Genomic DNA, 18,120 nt, shown 5'->3' with positions numbered 1-18,120 from the left:
TTGCAAAAAAACAGAAGAAAAAAATACCACCAGCAGCACAGTGTGGTAAATGTCCGCCTGAGGTTAATGGGGACACTGCTCAAACTTCCCTTTTTGTTTATTTTTTGTTCTAGCACCTCATAGGTCTGTGCATTTACTTCCTCGAGCTCGGTGTCACTGGATCATAGGACCCCAAATGTTCACCCGAAAGCCAGCTGTGTAAGGAGGATAGAAGCAGGGGCTGTGTCACAAGTGGCTGGGTGCTTCGGGCAGGCGTGGAGCCATGAAACACCGGAGCAGGGCCGCTGCTCTGCTGCTGGGGGCTGAGTGGCAGCAGCTGGCATCCCCGGAGCCCCAGCACTGTTTTCCAGGACCGTACCCAAGGGAGGTACCACAATGACAACGTAACCATGTAAGACAGAGGTGATGCTAGAGCTGCAGAGGCATTGGAATTCGGAATGCAGTTTACTGGAAGAAAACACATGACACAGGGGTCGTTGTCATCCAGGGCTAAACGGACTCTAGCACAGGAGTGATGACTGCACAGATGAGCAAGTCTTCAAACAGTTGTAGACAAACTCCTCTGTATGTGGAAATTAATGTTTTTTCCACTTTATGAACATAGCCCTGGCACCTTCATTAATGGAGTTCAAATAGAAGCAATGTATAAGGCTGAAGTTTAGCTTCTTGGGGAAAAATAAAAAGGGAGCAGGATGGACACAAAACACAACAGTTCTTCCTTACTGCACAAGCACAGTGTGAATTGGACTGCAGATGGCAACGTGGCAGTTGTTAGCATGTGCTCTTTGCATCCCTACTTACGAAACTGTAAACCAAGCACCTGCACAGCAACAAGGAGATTTAACTCTAAACAGCTGCAACATGAATGGTTAAGCCTGCAAAAGTGTTGGTACTGCTTCACACTTGGCTGATTTCCATGAGCTAAGTAATCCTCTGCTGTATTGTGTTCTACAGAGTTACAAAGCAGAAGGAAAGAAATACTACCATCAGGCTAACAAAATTAAATTAAAAAAAAATAGTGCAAATCTTGAACACAGTAATTGCCAGACAACATTGCTGTGCTATGGAGCTGGAGCTATCAAGTCTTAAAAGTTAAAGCACCAAGTGTTCTGCTTTAGCATGCACATCGTAAAAGCCTCGTGCCTTTCAGAGGAGAGCTACTTTGGGCTGGGACACTCTTGAACCATTTTGTAAATCAGTTTAAAAATTCCTTACCACAACTAACACAGTTAGGAAAGGGCAACAGTCCTGCATGCCAGTCTGGTAGGTCTCATTTTCCCAGGGCATGAACTGACAAGGATACAGGTGCCAGCTGGGGAAAAGGGAGGGGAACTAAAAAACAAAAACACCCGACCAAAAAAATCCCCTTACCACCCAAAAAACCCCACTCCATAAGATGGCAGTAGGTTTTTAGGAAAGGCAACATCTTTTGTCTCCTCATGAACTGTGGTTCCCACTGCAACTCTCCTTCTGCCTCACTCTCAGAATGTCTCTCTGCCTTTTAAACACATGGAGTTAAGCAGCACCGACCCTTCCCTCCATACAGGAACTCCTCTGGAGGCGGTCAGTATCATCAGGTTCTGTGTTTCAAAACAAAATGAACCCTTGAGCTACGAATTCAGCATCTACCACCTTTTTTTCCACTCTACCATGTATTACACAGGTGTTCATTTACAGTGAACAGGGATGGTTGAGCTGTAGAATGAAACTACTGCTTTTGAAATGAGGTTTACATTAGAAGTTCCCCAAATATATCACACTTTCAGTCTAAGTGGCCCCTTACCGGACTGCTTCCAAGGACTAAGGCTTGCCTAACTTTCCCTTTTTATTCAGGTGACAGATTGAATATTTTGGTTTGCTTACAATGAATTATGAGAAGAAACCTCCTGCAACACAGCTGACAGCTATACACTCATCCTAACATAACAAACAGAAAAATAAGTATTAAAAGAACCCACTTCTTCAAAATACTGCATCTCTTCTTAACTCCAGCACACTATGGCTATCCTGAGAGAGGTAAATTTGTTTTCCATTTTGGAGATGGAAGTCTGTAAATGCACACACCTGCATACTCACCTGAATGTCTTCCCGCCATTTCTGGGTTCATCATGCCAGGTCAGGAGCTCTCAACAATCTGCATCTCAGTGTCTTACTGGCGCATCTCATCACCAGGACTGATGAAAGCCCCTTTTCAGAGTGTCCAGCTGTCACTCACAACATAGTGGTGAATTTCAAGTACGTAAACAAGATGTTCACGATAATGGTATTTACACAACTGTACACTTGGGATGCATTTGCCTTCTACTCAGATTGCAACTTCTCATTATCGTTTGTCCTTCCCATCTGCCTTCCAGCCTCTGAAGAGACACACAAGCAGGAATTCCACAACCAGTTTCGTACAGCATGTACCTACTAGCTGGAACAAGTCTAGATATATTCAATTCAGGAAAAAGTGTGAGGGTTAGCTGTAAGCAGAACTATAGCTGTCTGCTCAGAGACCAGCTAGCAGGAAGAAGTGTTTCCAAAATAATAGGAGACGGACAGAAATGATAGACGTTTTAGTTACAATGACCACTGTTGAGCAAAATCTAAACCCATGACCTGAATGGTCACTGGAGAATTATTCGAGAACTGCTTCTACATTCCACTTGTCAAGTAACGCAAAAAGAGAATTTAGATTTTACATCAATCATAAAGTCAGGGTTATGAACAGAAATCAGCTGAGCACACACAAAACACACACACACTGCCATCCGTACCAGAACAGCCTTACCAGAATAAATGTATAGTGTCAACCAGGACCCAACCTACCAGTCGAGAGTTTTGAAGCTTACAGTACCGTACAGTCAAGGAAGAAAAACATATTTCAGAATTAGTGCCAAAAAGCTTTTGTTTTCTCTCAGACTTACAAGGAGACTACACATGTGATTCTGCACCACTGCTGCCTGCACGGGATTAGTTTACAGACGGAACATATTTTAATATTACTTAATAGATACTGTAAACCAGTGATGATTCTGCCCCTTGCTTAAACTTCAGTTGAATCTATTGGTTGTTAGTAGCACAAGGGTTGCTCTTCTAAATCTCAACCTTTGTACAGGTTCTTTATTAATGCCTTAGAAACAGTTTAAGGGTAGAATTCTCCAAGACCAGCTCACAAAACCATCTACATAACTGCATCTTGTTCATCTCATTTTCTAATTCTCAGCATCTCTTACTCATTTAGCAGGGCTAGTTTGGGTTTTTTTGGTGTAATAGCTATTTTTGAAGAGTAAACCCTCTGATGCAAGAGTTCTAGTATTAAACTTAAGTAATTTTAAAATCTTGAAGATTAAAGCAGATCCCATCAGTATCTTTTGCATTTGAGAAAAATGGGTAAATTATGAGCTACTTCAAAGAGCGCTAGACAGAATTTGCATTTTAAAAAAAAGATTTATTTAGACATCTGTTGCTCTTAAATTACAAAAATTAAAAAGAGCACGCAGTGCACAGACACACTACTTATTATTCTAAAGCTGTTTTAAGACGTAAGGTGGCTTTTTCAAGATAAGACAACTCAGCATGATCCAAACTCAACTATCCATTTCTCATATTTCTCAATGTCCGCAGCAGATACAGATTTAGAAACTTTCTTCAAAGCTATTTCAAAGTCTTCCATAGTTGTTGGCATGTGCATTTCATCTCGGGAAAGATTTCTTATTTCTTCTGGTGTCAAGCCTTCAATACGCCTTCTCATAGCCATCAATGATGCATCCCTGTTAAGAATGCAAAAAAAAAAAAAAAAAAAAGTTACTCAATAGAGGACGGTGAGTTCAGTTGTTTGAAAGGCTCAACAGCACTCCAGTTAAGCTGTTGCATTCAAAAAGATACAATGAAGAATTGTAAATTTTACAGGAAGATCTCCAAGTGCTTGTACAACCTACCATAAATACTATGCCAGCCATATTTTTCAAATATGGATTTATTCTCACTGGATCTCTGAATAGCTACTAGGCAAGGCAAAAGAGGCAAAGACTAACTGGTTTATCTAATGCCCCTGCATGCCAATAATGTAGCTGCTCTTTATAGTATTTTTAAACAGAAACAAGGCAAAGTAATGGTTTCACTTCTACATATAGAAGTGGCTGGAATGTTTTGAATGTTTCCTGGTCCAAATAGGAATCCCACTTCAAAGACAGAGGGGTCAACAGTATCTACACCTCCATCCTACACATTCACAGCTATATGTTAAACTACAAAATCTGTCCAGCCAGTAGCCCCTCAAACTTCTGGCCTCAATAAGCATTAAGTGCCTTTACAAGTGTGTCATTTTCTTGCTGCATTAAGTTTGACTGCATTTGGATTTCCAACAGTAATATCAGTAGCAGCCGGTGATGAGCTTGTGAGGTGATAAATGGATAACACTGAAAGACTAAAGTTCCTGCTAATTCATTGTTATGTAGCTTATAAGAAGAAAATCCTACTTATTTTTTCTAGCAGTAAAGATGGAAGGGTAATCCTGGGGATATCACAACAGGATATATAATATCATATTATTAGGTGAGAATCCAGAGAGAAAATATTTTATACATTGTCTTCTAGGAGGATTTATAAAGATGGTTTCAGCATATTCTGTTTCAGTTCCTTCCCCTAAAGGAAACCATAACTGACAGACTGCATGAATTTACTAAATAATTATTAGCAATTAGAATGCATAACACCATAACTAGAATTTCAGAACAACCCAAAAAAATTGCCTTGTTGAACTCCATCTTAGTCAAATATCACTGTGCTTTGCTGTTATACCACCATTTGTGAACTAAAAGCTGGTGCTGTGCAAGGGGAGGGCGTGAGAGCATCCCATGCATCTCATTTGCTTCCAGACAGCAGTCTACAAAAAACCCCAACAAAACCCAGTCAACCAACCAACCAAAACACCCCACCGTACCTCAACACCCTGACAAAATTTAAGCACAGCTGCCACCACTTTCTTCTGTAAAGTCATTTTACTGACAGCCATTCCAACGTTAACTCTTAGTGCTTTCTCAAATGCGCTCTTAGTGCCCGGAGAAGTACCAAAACTATGTTCAAAAAACGAGGCCACCCACTGGAACACACAGCAGGGGTCAGTTCCATTCCAAAGGCCTTTCAACCCTCACAGTCCACTCAAAACAATGACTCAAAGTCAGTTCATACTCACATCTAATATGCAATTTAGATGCATTTGATAGTTCCTGAATGCCTTCTTAAAATAAAGTTTCACCTTCATTTTTTCGTAGTTGTATGCTGACTGTTAGGAACTGTACTGTTATCTCTGAACTGGTTTTCACTCTGGATTTCACCTCAAATTCTTTAAAGTAGAAGAGTAACTTGAACAAACTGGAGTTCTTGGTTCACTTTTCCTTAAGTTCTGCTTGTGTCACTAGTGAGGACTGTTACAGTCTACAAGTTTGAACTTTACTATATTATATACTGCGAGTCTGAACCATGCAAAAGCACTTGTAATCAGCCGTATGTCTTTTTGTCTCAATGTAAATGAAACATCCATGTCTGAGATCTGTTTTTCCTGATACCATCAACAAAGTGTAAATATGCAGGCTAATACGAGTACTTTCTTACTAATTTCAAATCATGCACATCCAAACACCAGTTTGTCTGGATTTCTGGTTGCTGCCAACTCAGTCTTCTCTAAGGAGACTGCCACAAATGAAAGACTTGGGTGTTTGTTTGGGTTTGTTTGCTTGCTTTTGTTTTGGTTTTTTTTAATAGTATTTTTACAAATGGACTTTGATTAAAAAATAAAAAGCAACAGTGTGCATGTGTATATAAATATATATGAAATTCACTGAAAAACATGTATTCTGACTTTTAAACAAGTGTATTGGTATCCAGTATAAATTTAATCACAAATAACGAACACTGAACAGGCCAGAGGAGACAAACTGCAGCTAAAATGCACAAAGCAGAAGGTCAAATAAACTCTCTTTCGTATAACAGGAACCTATTAGCACAAACTCCTTTCAAAGCACATCCAACACCAGAACTGAGCAAAAGAACACCACAAATTCATCAACAAGTGAAACAAATCTGCACAACACTGACTCAGAGCAACTAACATACCATTATTTTCCCAGACACTGTGTAAGGTTTGTTCAGGAAAGAGTACTGAGGCTCCAAACTCTTAGTTCAGCCTTCAGCGACCCTGCTGACAGAGCCTTTGGTGGCAGTTCTGCGTACAGGCTACTGGCATTCATCCCTGTGGCACAGCATATTGTCCTCTCCGCTGTGCTGACAAGGGTTTGCAGAGCTGTATTAGAAGTCAAGGCAAGAAATGCATCTGCGTTTGAGGAAAGTAACGAGGAGGTGGTTTTAATCCAGAACAGTTCTCCTATCCTGTTCAAAGTACAGCCCCACAACAGCTGCGTTGGCACAACTAGGAGTTCAAGCCTTGCACTGCTACCTCCAAAGCCTGGAAGCATAGTTACACAGGTGCTTATTAGACGACAACAGCATCTTAAGACGTTTTGGTTCTTTGTCCCTTACTGCTGATTCCATAATTGGCCACCGCTACAACTGTGCCAGTGCAAATCTTCAGATGTAAGCCAGCTGACTGGTATTAGTCTCCTAGAAGATCAGTCCTTTCCTTCCCTTTTCAATTTTTGATAGAAAAGATCGGGGGAAGGGTTAGAAGGTACTTTTAGTCAATTATTTCAGGAACCTAGGTTACAGAATAGGCCCACAAATGATTGTATGCAAACAGTACTGAGGAGAAGGGGAGATGGAGAAGGGAGAAGAAAACTTTAAGTCACGCTCATCACTAAAGCCAATGTGCTGAGTACACAGCTCTCGTACCATCACACAACACGGTATAGCTTTTCTGTGGCATGAAGGAAGAACACTCCACATTTTTCCTTTAGCTATTGAAGCCTCTGCCACTATCACCTCTTACACATGGATATTCTGCTGAAGTAGTACAACCTCAGCAGAATTACTGCAACTCTAGAAGTTAAAGCTTACCATCCTGTGGATATTCCTCATGCAAGGAATCTGGTATACATGAAAGAACATTAAATTTTACTCAAATCATACCTTGTTTAGATGACTATGTTGCAATTGCTCTTCATCATTATTATATGAAAATATCAAATGGAAATCTAAGTAAATATTAACACAGTATTTCACCTTTTAGCCATACATAAAAGACATGTTACAGTCTGTTCTTATCCAACAACTTTAATCATGTAAATTAGTTACTTTACAAACAGTTTTCTCAGAGTTTGTAGAATAGTGACACAAGTGATGCAATGTTAACATACCTGCATACGTTGGTAATGTCTGCACCTGAATAACCCTCCATTTTCTCAGCTATATTTGCAAGGTCAACATCATCAGCCAGTTCCAGCTCTCGCAGATTTATTCTTAGGAGTTCCTCTCTACCTTTTGCTAATCAAAGAATAGAAAATTGAGTCTATACCATTTACTTTCTGAAGATAAATAATGAATTGAAGAAGGGTAAGAGAGAAGAATAAGAACACAATACTTACTACAAAGGTAAATGTTCAATGTTTAGATTTAACCTGGTCCTGAATTCACAAACGAATTTGTGTACATGTATCAATTAGATTTTTAAACCAGGTCATTAAAACTAAAAGAATAATGATAAAGTTTACAGTTTAGTCTTTTCAACCACTCCCCTCCCCAAGTCTTCATACCTGATGGTAAAGGAATGTAAATTCTCTTTTCTAGTCTCCGTCTTAGGGCTTCATCAATATCCCAAGGAAAATTAGTAGCAGCAAGTACCATGACCATCTTGGAAGGATCGTCATTTTCAGTAGCTCCTCCAACACCTGCATTGGAGAAAAGAAGTAGTAAAATGTTTTGTGAAATTTAATGTATAGAGAGAACAATATCCACAATTCTGTAATATTAAAGCAGCTACTCTATTGCACTTTAGTGAGTCTAAGTGCGATAGAATCACTAAGTGCAACACAGTTCAGTTTTTCATCTGTATGAAAGCCTGCAAGCAAAAATGGAGCCTCTGTTTAATTAGGAGCAGTGGCATATGCCATTGCTCAGATCAGGAAGTTCCTCTCTATCATGGCTGGAACGGTTTTACAGCAGAGTTGTTTGTATTTCTGCCATTACAGTGCTTCAATCTTCACATCAATGTCCTGGCATGGGAGGAAAAACAAAACAAGCCCCCAAAACCATCACCACACCAAAAACCAAACACCTGCCCCTCCCTCAAACAGTATTCACTAACAGCCACGCAAAAGAAGTGTTACTCCCCTACAAGGTTTCTTCACTTCTGAATTCAGGCCAAATGTTTCACATACACAGGTGGATTCTTACAACCTGCTGAAGTGAATGTTTACATTTGGTGAACTGAACCACAACTTCTCAGAGGCAGAGAGAACACCTCAGTCTCTGAAGTACTGTGAAACTGCTGCTATATGAAGAAGTTCATTTAATTAAACTTGCTACTCTCTGCATTTACTGTTTTTGCTTATAATCATAGGATTGTGCTGTGGAATAGCCATTGTACCTAGTCTGCCTGAAAATTTGCATATAAAACACCACTTATGAATGCTCAAGTAAAAGGACTTCAAATAGTTGTTACTAATACAATTAGCTTATGTACATACTTGAGTTATGAGAGCAGTATTAGAGCTCTGCTGCTATTTAAAGTCAAACATAAAAGGGTATCAACATCAGAGAAGCAGAAATAAATACACAAATCTTCTGACTCATGGAATTCTATCACAAATTACTCCACAGATTAGCACTTTCCAGTTGCTCCTTTCTGCCTCCCTGCTCACCAAAGTATAAAAAGGATGCCTTTATAGCAACTTTGCACAGCATTGTTGATTGGTGAAATATTAACTAGACAGCTGTAATGAACTCAGTGCTTTAAAAAGAAAACTCTTTCAACCATTTCTATAAAAAAATTGCCTTCATTTTTTATTTCTATCATTAGGAGGAAAAAAGAGATCCCAAAGAAGTTAAGGGTAACAATTGCCTTTGAAGTTCAAAATTGGAACAAGGTGACAGTTCTTTTGAATCACTTTTTACTTGGGTTTTGAAGAAGTAAGCGCTATGCTCGGCAAAGACTGAAAGGCGCCATTACTACTTCTTTTCTTCTGTAGTTTTGAAATCTTGTATTTTCCACTGAATCTTCATTATTCTGTGTCAGTAATATAAGGTCATTGCTCAGATGCTGAAAGATTGTTAAATAACTGGTATCTTTTTTCCTTCCACACTGACAGTTGGAGTAGTGCAACTTGTATCTTTTTACCCCAATTTTATGTAAGGCTTTCAAACAAATTGCTTCCGAAGAATGAAGTTTTGATTTTGTTTCTTTTTCTCCCTCAGGTTTCCTCCAGTCAAGCACTTCCCAGTGATCAGGTTATTTACCATCCATTTGAACTAGCAGTTCTGCCTTCACACGTCGGCTAGCTTCATGTTCCTCTGAAGTCCCCCTGCGACTACAGATAGAGTCTATCTCATCAATAAATATAGTTGTTGGGGCATAAAATCGAGCCTAAAGAAAGCAAAAGATAAAGCAGAAACTGAAATGGCAGTCTACTCGCATTTAAGAAATAGCAGTGTATTCAGAGCTGAGTAATGACACATTTACCCCAATGAACCACCTCTTAAGTATCAACCACCACCTAATCTTCCCCCTCTTTGCCCACTGCACACAACTATAGGGCAGCTGTGCATTCATTAATAACATTTGAGCAGAACAGTTTTTGGCAAAGTCCTATAATTGTTAGGGCTATAAACAACTGTTTAATAAGCTAAAGGAAGTTTTACACATTAGGAATAACATTTATAACTGTGAAAGTCATCACAGAATACTTGAATAAGAATTCACTTAAAGCTAGGACAAACATTAAGCTAGGACACTGTAATATGGTGTCCAAGAGACAGGTCAACTGCAAAATAACTCCAACCTTTCTGAAACCAAGAGAGGTCAAAGACAAGGATCTGCAATAAGAAAAGCTATTGGCCTGCAGCAGTTGAGATGCTGTCCATTGTGTACAGGCATTTCTGACTGATAGGCATGATATCAACTCATTTCATATGATCAAACTATATTGTAAAAGATCTTTTGTTTCCTGACTTTTCTGCCTACCGTAATTGCAACTCTGCTGCCCCCTTCAGTACTGGGCACCCTTGCAAACACTGCATGCAAACCTGGCAACACGTGAACAAAAAATTCCATATGCTGAGCCAATTTCAAGTGTTAGGTGCTTTGAAGCCACCTACACTTTGGAAGTCCACTTAATTTTAAACACAAATGAAAAAACATCCATAACAACAAAACACTCGCAGCCTAAGTAGGATTCTCACCCAGAATCTAGTTTTACATTCAAGTATGTTCTACAGCACTCATCAGCTTACAGTGAGCTACCTCTAATATAACAAGCTAACCCTGAAAATAAAGATGATCCAGTTTTTTATAGAGCTATTTAGGAATAACCAGATCTTGAATGTACATGGCCAAATCAGAAGGTCCTAAAGTGTCTGAAGCTTGTTTATGTACGCTATGAGTTCTAAACCTTGGCAAGGTTTCACTATTCCAGAAGTAATTCTACTTCATTATCTCACTATTTATGTTCAGAAACATCAATCACCATTTCAAACAGTAGACGAACAAGTTTCTCAGACTCTCCTCTGTATTTTGAGGTAAGTGTGGAAGAAGAAACATTGAAAAAAGTAGTCTTGCATTCAGTGGCTACAGCTTTTGCTAGGAGGGTCTTTCCAGTACCAGGAGGACCAACCATCAGCACACCCTATTAAAATGAAAAAGAACCACTTTTAGGACAAGAATCAAAACACGGACAGTTTCACTGTTTGTTTAATAGTGTAATATTAAAATACTAGATGTAAACTTTCCCTTGAGAAGTTATTCAAAGATAAGTAATTAATTACTATTGCTTACTTAGAACAACATAGCTGAAGACAGTCTATTTATCTGGCTGACATCTTTATTTTGTTAGTACTACTTACCATAAATTTTGTTACTAAAAAGTGGAAAGAATTTCATAAACTGTAAAACATCTGAAATTTCTTGTTCCACCAAGATACCATCTCAGAATCCTACTTATGATCGCAGAATCAGATTTTTTCATACCTTCCATGGTCTTCTAATTCCCTTAAAAAACTCCGGCATCCACATCGGTAAAACTACAGCTTCCTTAAGTAGCTTTTTGGCTTCTACTAAATCAGCAATGTCATCCCTGACAAGAAAGAGAAAGTTGTTTGACAGATTCAGACAGGCTGCAAAAGAATCGGTCCACAGCTGAAAATAATATGCAACTAAACTTATTGTTATGTAACAGCACTTCCATAATTCAGGAAAACAAGTTGGATTTATTTACGTTCTAGTGGCAAAAGCCTACAACAACTACAGTTGACATCCAGCTAGGAGACTCGAGCTGGATGCAAAAGCAAAGAGAGACACATTTCACTAGAGCTTCATTGTTCTTATTCACAGAAAGAATAATAAGGCAAGCTGGTTAAACTTATGGTAGTTACAGATGATGCATTCTTCTTTTGCCAAAAGGTTGACTGTCCCTGAAAATTCAATACAATCTTTCATCGTTATGAGAAAATTTACTGAAGACTAGTAAATGGAGCTGAATTAAAAAGAATTTTTAGAATTCTTTTTCAAAGTTACAAATGTATTAATTCTTAGATACCTTATAGGCAGGTCTTATTTTCTTGAAGGTAACTCTCAGGGCATTCCACTTATCAGCATGTGCCCAAGTAATATTTTGGTTTCAAAACATATCTATATGGAGAATTAGTTTCAAATCTGAAGCTGTAATTTAAGATTCAATATAAAAACTGAAACATACATTTACATATTAAGCTGAAATACATGACAGCTGCATGCAAACAAAGCTGTTTGTGGGATTGTTCAGGGTTTTTTTTTAAAGCCGACTGTAATTTCCAGAAGATTTTTGCTCATTTAATCCTCACAAAATCACCTAAGCTTGGAAACATCTGGAACACAAAACAACCTTTGTATAAGGTTTAATATTTAACACATTTATGTAAAGGTACTGGCACATGGTTGTATTTTATACTGGCAGTCACATCACGTCCAGCAAGATTTCAAAGGGTTCCTATATTGACATAACTTCTTTCTATCTTGGTACATGCCTGGGTAGAAAAACAGGTTTTTAAATGAAGAGACATTGGCAGACACTAGAACAATGCAAAAGAGTATCTCAAATATTGATTTCAGGACTCTTTGAAAAGCTTGAGAAGCTTTGTATGGTCAGGTTGGATGGGGCTCTGAGCAACCTGAACGAGGGAAATATGTCCCTGCCCATGGCAGGGGGTTGGACTAGCTGATCTTTAAAGGTTCCTTCCAACCCAAACTATTCTATGAATCTATGGGTGGAAAAAAAAGTTTAAAAAAATATTCAACTACGCAAGAAGTTTAGTTGCCTATTTAATGGGTAAAGAAAATCTGTAGGTACTTTTTATATGTAAGCATATGCTAAAATACTTAATTATTGTCTTTTGTATAAGATAAAAAAGAAACAACTCGAAAAGACTGGCAGCAGTATTCAAACTTACCATCGAATGTTGGGATTCTGAGAAATTATATCTCTTTCCAAAGCTTCTACTAGATCTTTATCATATCCAGTACTATCAAACTTCTTTGGTTCAGACTCTGAAATCTCAGATGTGGATTTGTTCTGCATATATAGGATATAACAACGTAACTACATAACAATGGTTATGCTACTAATGGATTTTTATAACAAGTCAACAACAGCATAATACTTCTAGAAGGTGGCAACATAAGCCAGCATGAAAATTATGAAGCATCCCTATTACTGCTGCACTGCAGGACTGATGTGTTCACCCAGACTTCTGTACTACCCTGGTCCTACTTCCTTCTCCCCAAAGTCAGCATACTGTACTGATACCGTTTCTTTGCTTTTCTAGGTGATCAAAACTGCATACACCTATCCCTGTATAACAGTGTTCACCTCTTCTCCCAGAGAAATCAAAAGCTATCTGACAGTAGCTGGGTAGGGGGAATTACGTGTGAGACTGGATCAGAAAGTGTCACACTGAGCTAGAGTATCTCAAAACCTGTTAAGTGTCATAAATATGCCATATATATGGGACACACAAAAAATTAAGCAGGACTTTGATATGTAGGATGAGCAAAGGTGATCTGCAGGAAGGTCACAGGAGTAAAAAAGAGGTAATTAACTGATACAGAAGCATGGACAACAACAGCAGAGAAGCAGCTCTGCAGTAGAGCAGAAGCAAAGAAGTTGCACAGTTGAAAGGGCTCAAACAGCAAGGCCATGCAACTGAAAGGAAATAAAATGCACTAGACATACCCCATTTTTTATACACTTAACAGCAAGCACTGGTGATGACAAAACAACTGTAAAAAAGAAAAAAGACCTATCCTGTCTCTGTGTGTGTATATCCTTAGTGAGAGAGGATTATCACTCAAAGACAATGTCATTTAGCTCCTAATAAAAGCAGTAGCTTACATAGCTAAACAATTCCACCCTTGTGGTTTATACTATTTCCACAGGCCATGACACCTTGCCACAACATAAGGTTGCTGAAGCTATTACATGGATATTTGATTTATTCAGACTTTATTCAGACTGGAATTTAGTGTCTTCAGTAGGATCTCTTACTCTGGCCATCAGCTAAATTTATGGAGACCAGAACACAAGCAAAAATTAAAGCACTCCGATTGCAAAGAATAGATCACAGATCATTCTCTCTCACAAAGTATGCTGGGTTTTTGTTTCTTCTAAACTGAAAAGAGTGCAGAGCCAATACCAGATCTCAACAGAAAAAAAATAAGTAAAAGGTCTCCCTTTAAGATTAAATAAATCTTGAAATGCTTTGAAACAGGCGTGTCAATCTCAGTCTAAAACATACAAAAGCAGTTAAAGAACCCGCAAGGACATCCCATCTGAATGAGCTCCACCAGGCTTGGTTTCAGGAACTGAGTGGTATAATTTTAAACAACTCTCTCCAAGCTGCAGTAAACAAGCCCCTATTTACAAGATCACTTCCTCTAGATAAGGGGTTGTGGTTTGCTTTTTTTTTTTTAATTAATCCGTAACCAAAGACTGTCCATAAAGCAAAAATACCTTGCGAGGTGAAATTCAAATCAGCACGCTGACTTGAACAGAAGAAACATTTTATAGGTGTCTAATTTTATAATAGATTCAATATTAAGAAAGTAAGACTGAGTTTCTCGACTTCATGAAGTTATTTGCAAGCTTACCTTTTCTTCTTTTCCTTTATTTTGCTGATCCTTTTTTTCCCGGCTGCGGACCGCCTTCCCTTTATCATTGGGATTTCGAGAGGATGGACGGTGAGGGCCTCTGACAGCTGCACTTATACGATTATTGTGACCTCTGCAATCACTGCACTGAGCAGACTGACGTTTTCTGGGTCCTGGCGAAGGTCTAATTAGTTGTAACATATGCAAAAAGCCTCAGTGTAAAGTCACTGGTGAGCACTACATAACCAAATCAAGTGGTTACAAACTGAAAAGCCACTTTGCTCAAGATAAAAATCTGTATGTCAGAAACAAGACAGACATTTTTAGATGGTCACTAAGAAACCATTTTCCCTTTGCTGCAAGCTCAGGGCTCATTTGCTTAAAACAAGCTCCTTGCTTTCTATATTTCATAAATAAAAGTAATCCTAGTATTATGGAGCTTAGAAAAAAAATAAACAAGAAAACCCCCCAATATATCTCCTCCTTATCACAATGGTCCTCACTCTCCTACCCAAAGAAATGGAAAGGTTTCTTGGGAACGACAGTTTTATTTTTACTTCCTGGGAAAGAAAATGTGTACGTGAGGCCTCCAGTTGTTTGAAACTAGACTACTTTTAGAAGCACATACGAACAAACCAGTATCGTGACTGGTATTATGGATTTCTTTTTAAAAATTCAGTTCCTTCCCCATACAAATCCATCACTCTCACAGATAGACTTTTTGCATGGGCCTTCCTAAAATTCCAGCATTAATAAGCTATCAGTCAAGTTTAAGTTCAAGGATATTTCTAGAGAACAGAAAACGGAAGACTCTGATTTTGAGAGCATTTACTTGAACTAGAAGATGTGTTTTGACCTATCGTTCAAGACATATCAGGATTCAGTACCTTCATAAAAGTTGTCTTTAACTGATTCCCAGCACCAAGTTTGTTAGAACTGTACATACCTCTTCAGTGTGAAATGCATATTAGGCAACATGAATATGCTAATGATAAGATCAGAAGCGTTAAAGTCTTTTCACTCTCCAAATGAAGTATCTACCAACCTATATTTTTATTTATGAACACCTAGCCACCTCCAAATTCCACCCCAAAGCTCAAAATACAGGAGCAGTGTGATTACACGTCCAATTTCCACCTAAATTAGTGAGTTCTGCTATGTCAGTATCGGAATTTACTGTAGCTATGCCAATGCAACATGGCCCAAGTTTTCACTGTGGCTTTTTCATATTACCACAACTCAATACTTCACCAGCTGGCAAGATAAATGGAACAGAAACAGTTCTCTCAAGTCTTTCCCTTTTCAGAAACATGAGTTTGTGTATTGCTTCTCCAGAAAGCTTCAAAACATTAGGAAAGTTCTACCTCCCAGACTCTATTCTTCCAGAAGGTTTGAACGAAATTGGCTAGCAGTGTTCCAAAGTTCTTAAATGAGATAAACAGAAACAGGGTGATCACACGAGAACTGTTTCTTTCAGAAGGCAGGCTTAAAATAAATCAATTTTTTTAAAAAATGTAAAAATGTACCCATAAAGACTGAAGTTCTCCATCTGCGAGAAACAGCTTGTAAGTTCAAAGCCTCAAAGAACAGTTTGACAGTACAGCTAAGCTGATCTACTATTCACTTTCTGACAGAATGCACAGTTCCATGTCTGCTTTGCATGCACTACTCTTCCCTCCTTCATGCTACCACTGGCACGTGTTAGAACCTCCAATTAACCAGTTCAGATAGCAAATCTCAGGAAAAAAAACAAACACAAAAGCCAAACAAACTAAAAGCCACACAAGAAAACACTAGCCCCACAAAATTTTTTTGCCAATCTAGGATCCTGAACCAGCTAATCAATGACAACGGAGACAAAAGTGAAAAAACTCAGGCAACTGACGAGGGTAGGACTACCATTTCAGTAGGAGCTACACTGTCAAACCACACCACATGGCCTTGGCTTCACAGACACTAACTCAGCATAATTCAAAACTACTTTTGAAATAAACAGACTTGCCTGCAGCTGCTTGTTCCCACCCCTTCCTTTGAGCTTAACTGACCAGTTCCTGAAGGAGATCAGGGAACCACCTTGCTAAACAAAAGGAACTGAGCTTAGGCACTTCTAGATTTTACTGTTACTCTGATAATATGTCTTCATCCTTTTCATATCAGCTACATGCAGGATCATTTTAAAGTTGATGAGAAGATCAATTCAGGAATAGAGTTGAGCTTCCATGGAATGACAAGTTTATCTTAAGCCAGGGGAAAAAAAACAAAACAAAACAAAATGCAGCTTGACATTAGTCAAACCTATGTAAGATAAAAGCCCCAGAATGTTCTCCCTCAAAACTGCATCTTCTTCACCACAAATGGTGGCAAGCTGCTGGTGATACACATATGTAAGTTCTAGAACAAAAATTACACAGGAACAGGCTGAAGTCAAAGCACACTTTGCCCTTATAAACATTAATTTAGGTCTTCAGGTTTCCTCTTACCTACGTTCAGCAGGTACTGGCAAAGACCAGACTTCTGCATCATGAGCCGGTAATTCTTGTTGTGAAGCTTTCAATGGAGTACTGTCTAGTTTAAAACTCTCTAGTGTTTTCATTATATCTTTCACATGCTTAGCTTCCACACTTATCTCCTGCCAAACCTGATTAAAAAAAAAGTAGATTAAGCACATTGCAAATAAGTTTGTAACAGTCCTCTGTTCAAGCCCATGTAATGCCTGGATGGATTCCACAAGGTTTCACAAGCTACCTGATTCTACTTCAATAGACAAGAATAATGTACATCAGATATTAAGAAGGTTTTCCTGCCTTCCTCCGGACATTTAAAGGATAAACAAATAGATTTTGGATTTAACACCAAAGAGACTTCTGACAAATTTCTCATATTAAACAAGTATGACAGAAGAGAGCACAACCTAACAGATCGAATGTCAATGGAGAAAAATAATGGTATGTGTTAAGGATAAATTAACATGGCAGCCACAACTCAGTTTCTATTAAGGATCTAAGTCACACTACTAAAACACTGAGAGGGAAATAGGACTATTCAAAATGATACCAGCCTAAAAAACTTCAGCGTAACAGGGGCACCCATCAGCAAGCAGCTGACAAGCCAGACAGTGCGCTGGCTCCCCAGGGCTGTGTTCCATTGCCTGTTTTGTCACTGTCAGAGCAAGAAGTCATAAAGATGACTTAAATACCAAAAGAACTTTAATAACAAAAAAGCCTATATATAACAGCACTACAGTTTATCAGAGAATGCTGTATTTTTATACTTTTGTTTACCATAACATAGGCAATTCTTGTTACTTTAATGCTTTTCCCTCAAAATGTCCCAGAAATGTACTATTTACCTGTTGCCATTTCTGCTGCAGATATGTATCTCTGACAGAGTAGAGGTACTTATTCATTTGGTCAAGAACTCCCTGGTAGTAGACCATTGCAGAGTCATAATTTCCCAGTAAGGCATATTCACGGGCCAGCTTTACATTCTCACTGATCATAACAAGGCTCATGTTCAACATGAAGCTGGAAAAAATAAGAAATACTAAGGAAAAAAATAATCCCAGAACCAGAACAAATTTTTGCAACGATTTTCATACCCTCATTATCTCATTTGGCATATCAAAATACAGAAGGTGGAAATATACTGGTTAGAAAAAGGTCCTAGAACAAACGTCATCCATATAGAAAGATAATTGTTTCTCTATTACTAGAAATGAAACTTCACAGAATTGTTCCATGCAATGAAGATTCTGTTGAAAAGCATATATAAGTTATGCAGATTTAAATGCACCATTGCAAGCCACAACTGCATACCCTCCTTCCCTCTTTATTCTATTCTAACATAAA

The 18,120-nt window shown here is 38.5% G+C and overlaps 1 protein-coding gene across 8 annotated transcripts in view; it reads right to left on the bottom strand.

Moving 5' to 3' along the window:
* Nucleotides 1-3,412: 3,412 nt before the first annotated feature.
* KATNA1 (katanin catalytic subunit A1) overlaps nt 3,413-18,120 on the bottom strand; it is a 24,615-nt gene continuing 9,907 nt past the window's right edge. For 5 of the 8 annotated variants that reach the window (XM_074862887.1, XM_074862884.1, XM_074862883.1 and 2 more), the window contains 10 exons: nt 17,622-17,796; nt 16,753-16,910; nt 14,273-14,456; nt 12,577-12,698; nt 11,120-11,225; nt 10,620-10,778; nt 9,394-9,520; nt 7,692-7,826; nt 7,296-7,422; nt 3,413-3,755 (listed from right to left, as the gene is read on the bottom strand). In XM_074862887.1, the coding sequence (XP_074718988.1) occupies nt 3,557-3,755; nt 7,296-7,422; nt 7,692-7,826; nt 9,394-9,520; nt 10,620-10,778; nt 11,120-11,225; nt 12,577-12,698; nt 14,273-14,456; nt 16,753-16,910; nt 17,622-17,792 (1,488 nt within the window). In that variant the 5' untranslated portion in view covers nt 17,793-17,796 and the 3' untranslated portion in view covers nt 3,413-3,556. Of the gene's footprint in view, nt 3,756-6,099; nt 6,317-7,295; nt 7,423-7,691; nt 7,827-9,393; nt 9,521-10,619; nt 10,779-11,119; nt 11,226-12,576; nt 12,699-14,272; nt 14,457-16,752; nt 16,911-17,621; nt 17,816-18,120 lie in introns of those variants that run through there. The other 3 variants (XR_012628172.1, XM_074862889.1, XM_074862888.1) reach the window with 3 other exon arrangements.

This window comes from Strix uralensis, chromosome 3 (genome assembly GCF_047716275.1).
Source record: "Strix uralensis isolate ZFMK-TIS-50842 chromosome 3, bStrUra1, whole genome shotgun sequence".
Taxonomy (NCBI): domain Eukaryota; kingdom Metazoa; phylum Chordata; class Aves; order Strigiformes; family Strigidae; genus Strix; species Strix uralensis.
This window is presented reverse-complemented; position numbering and strand designations above follow the sequence as displayed.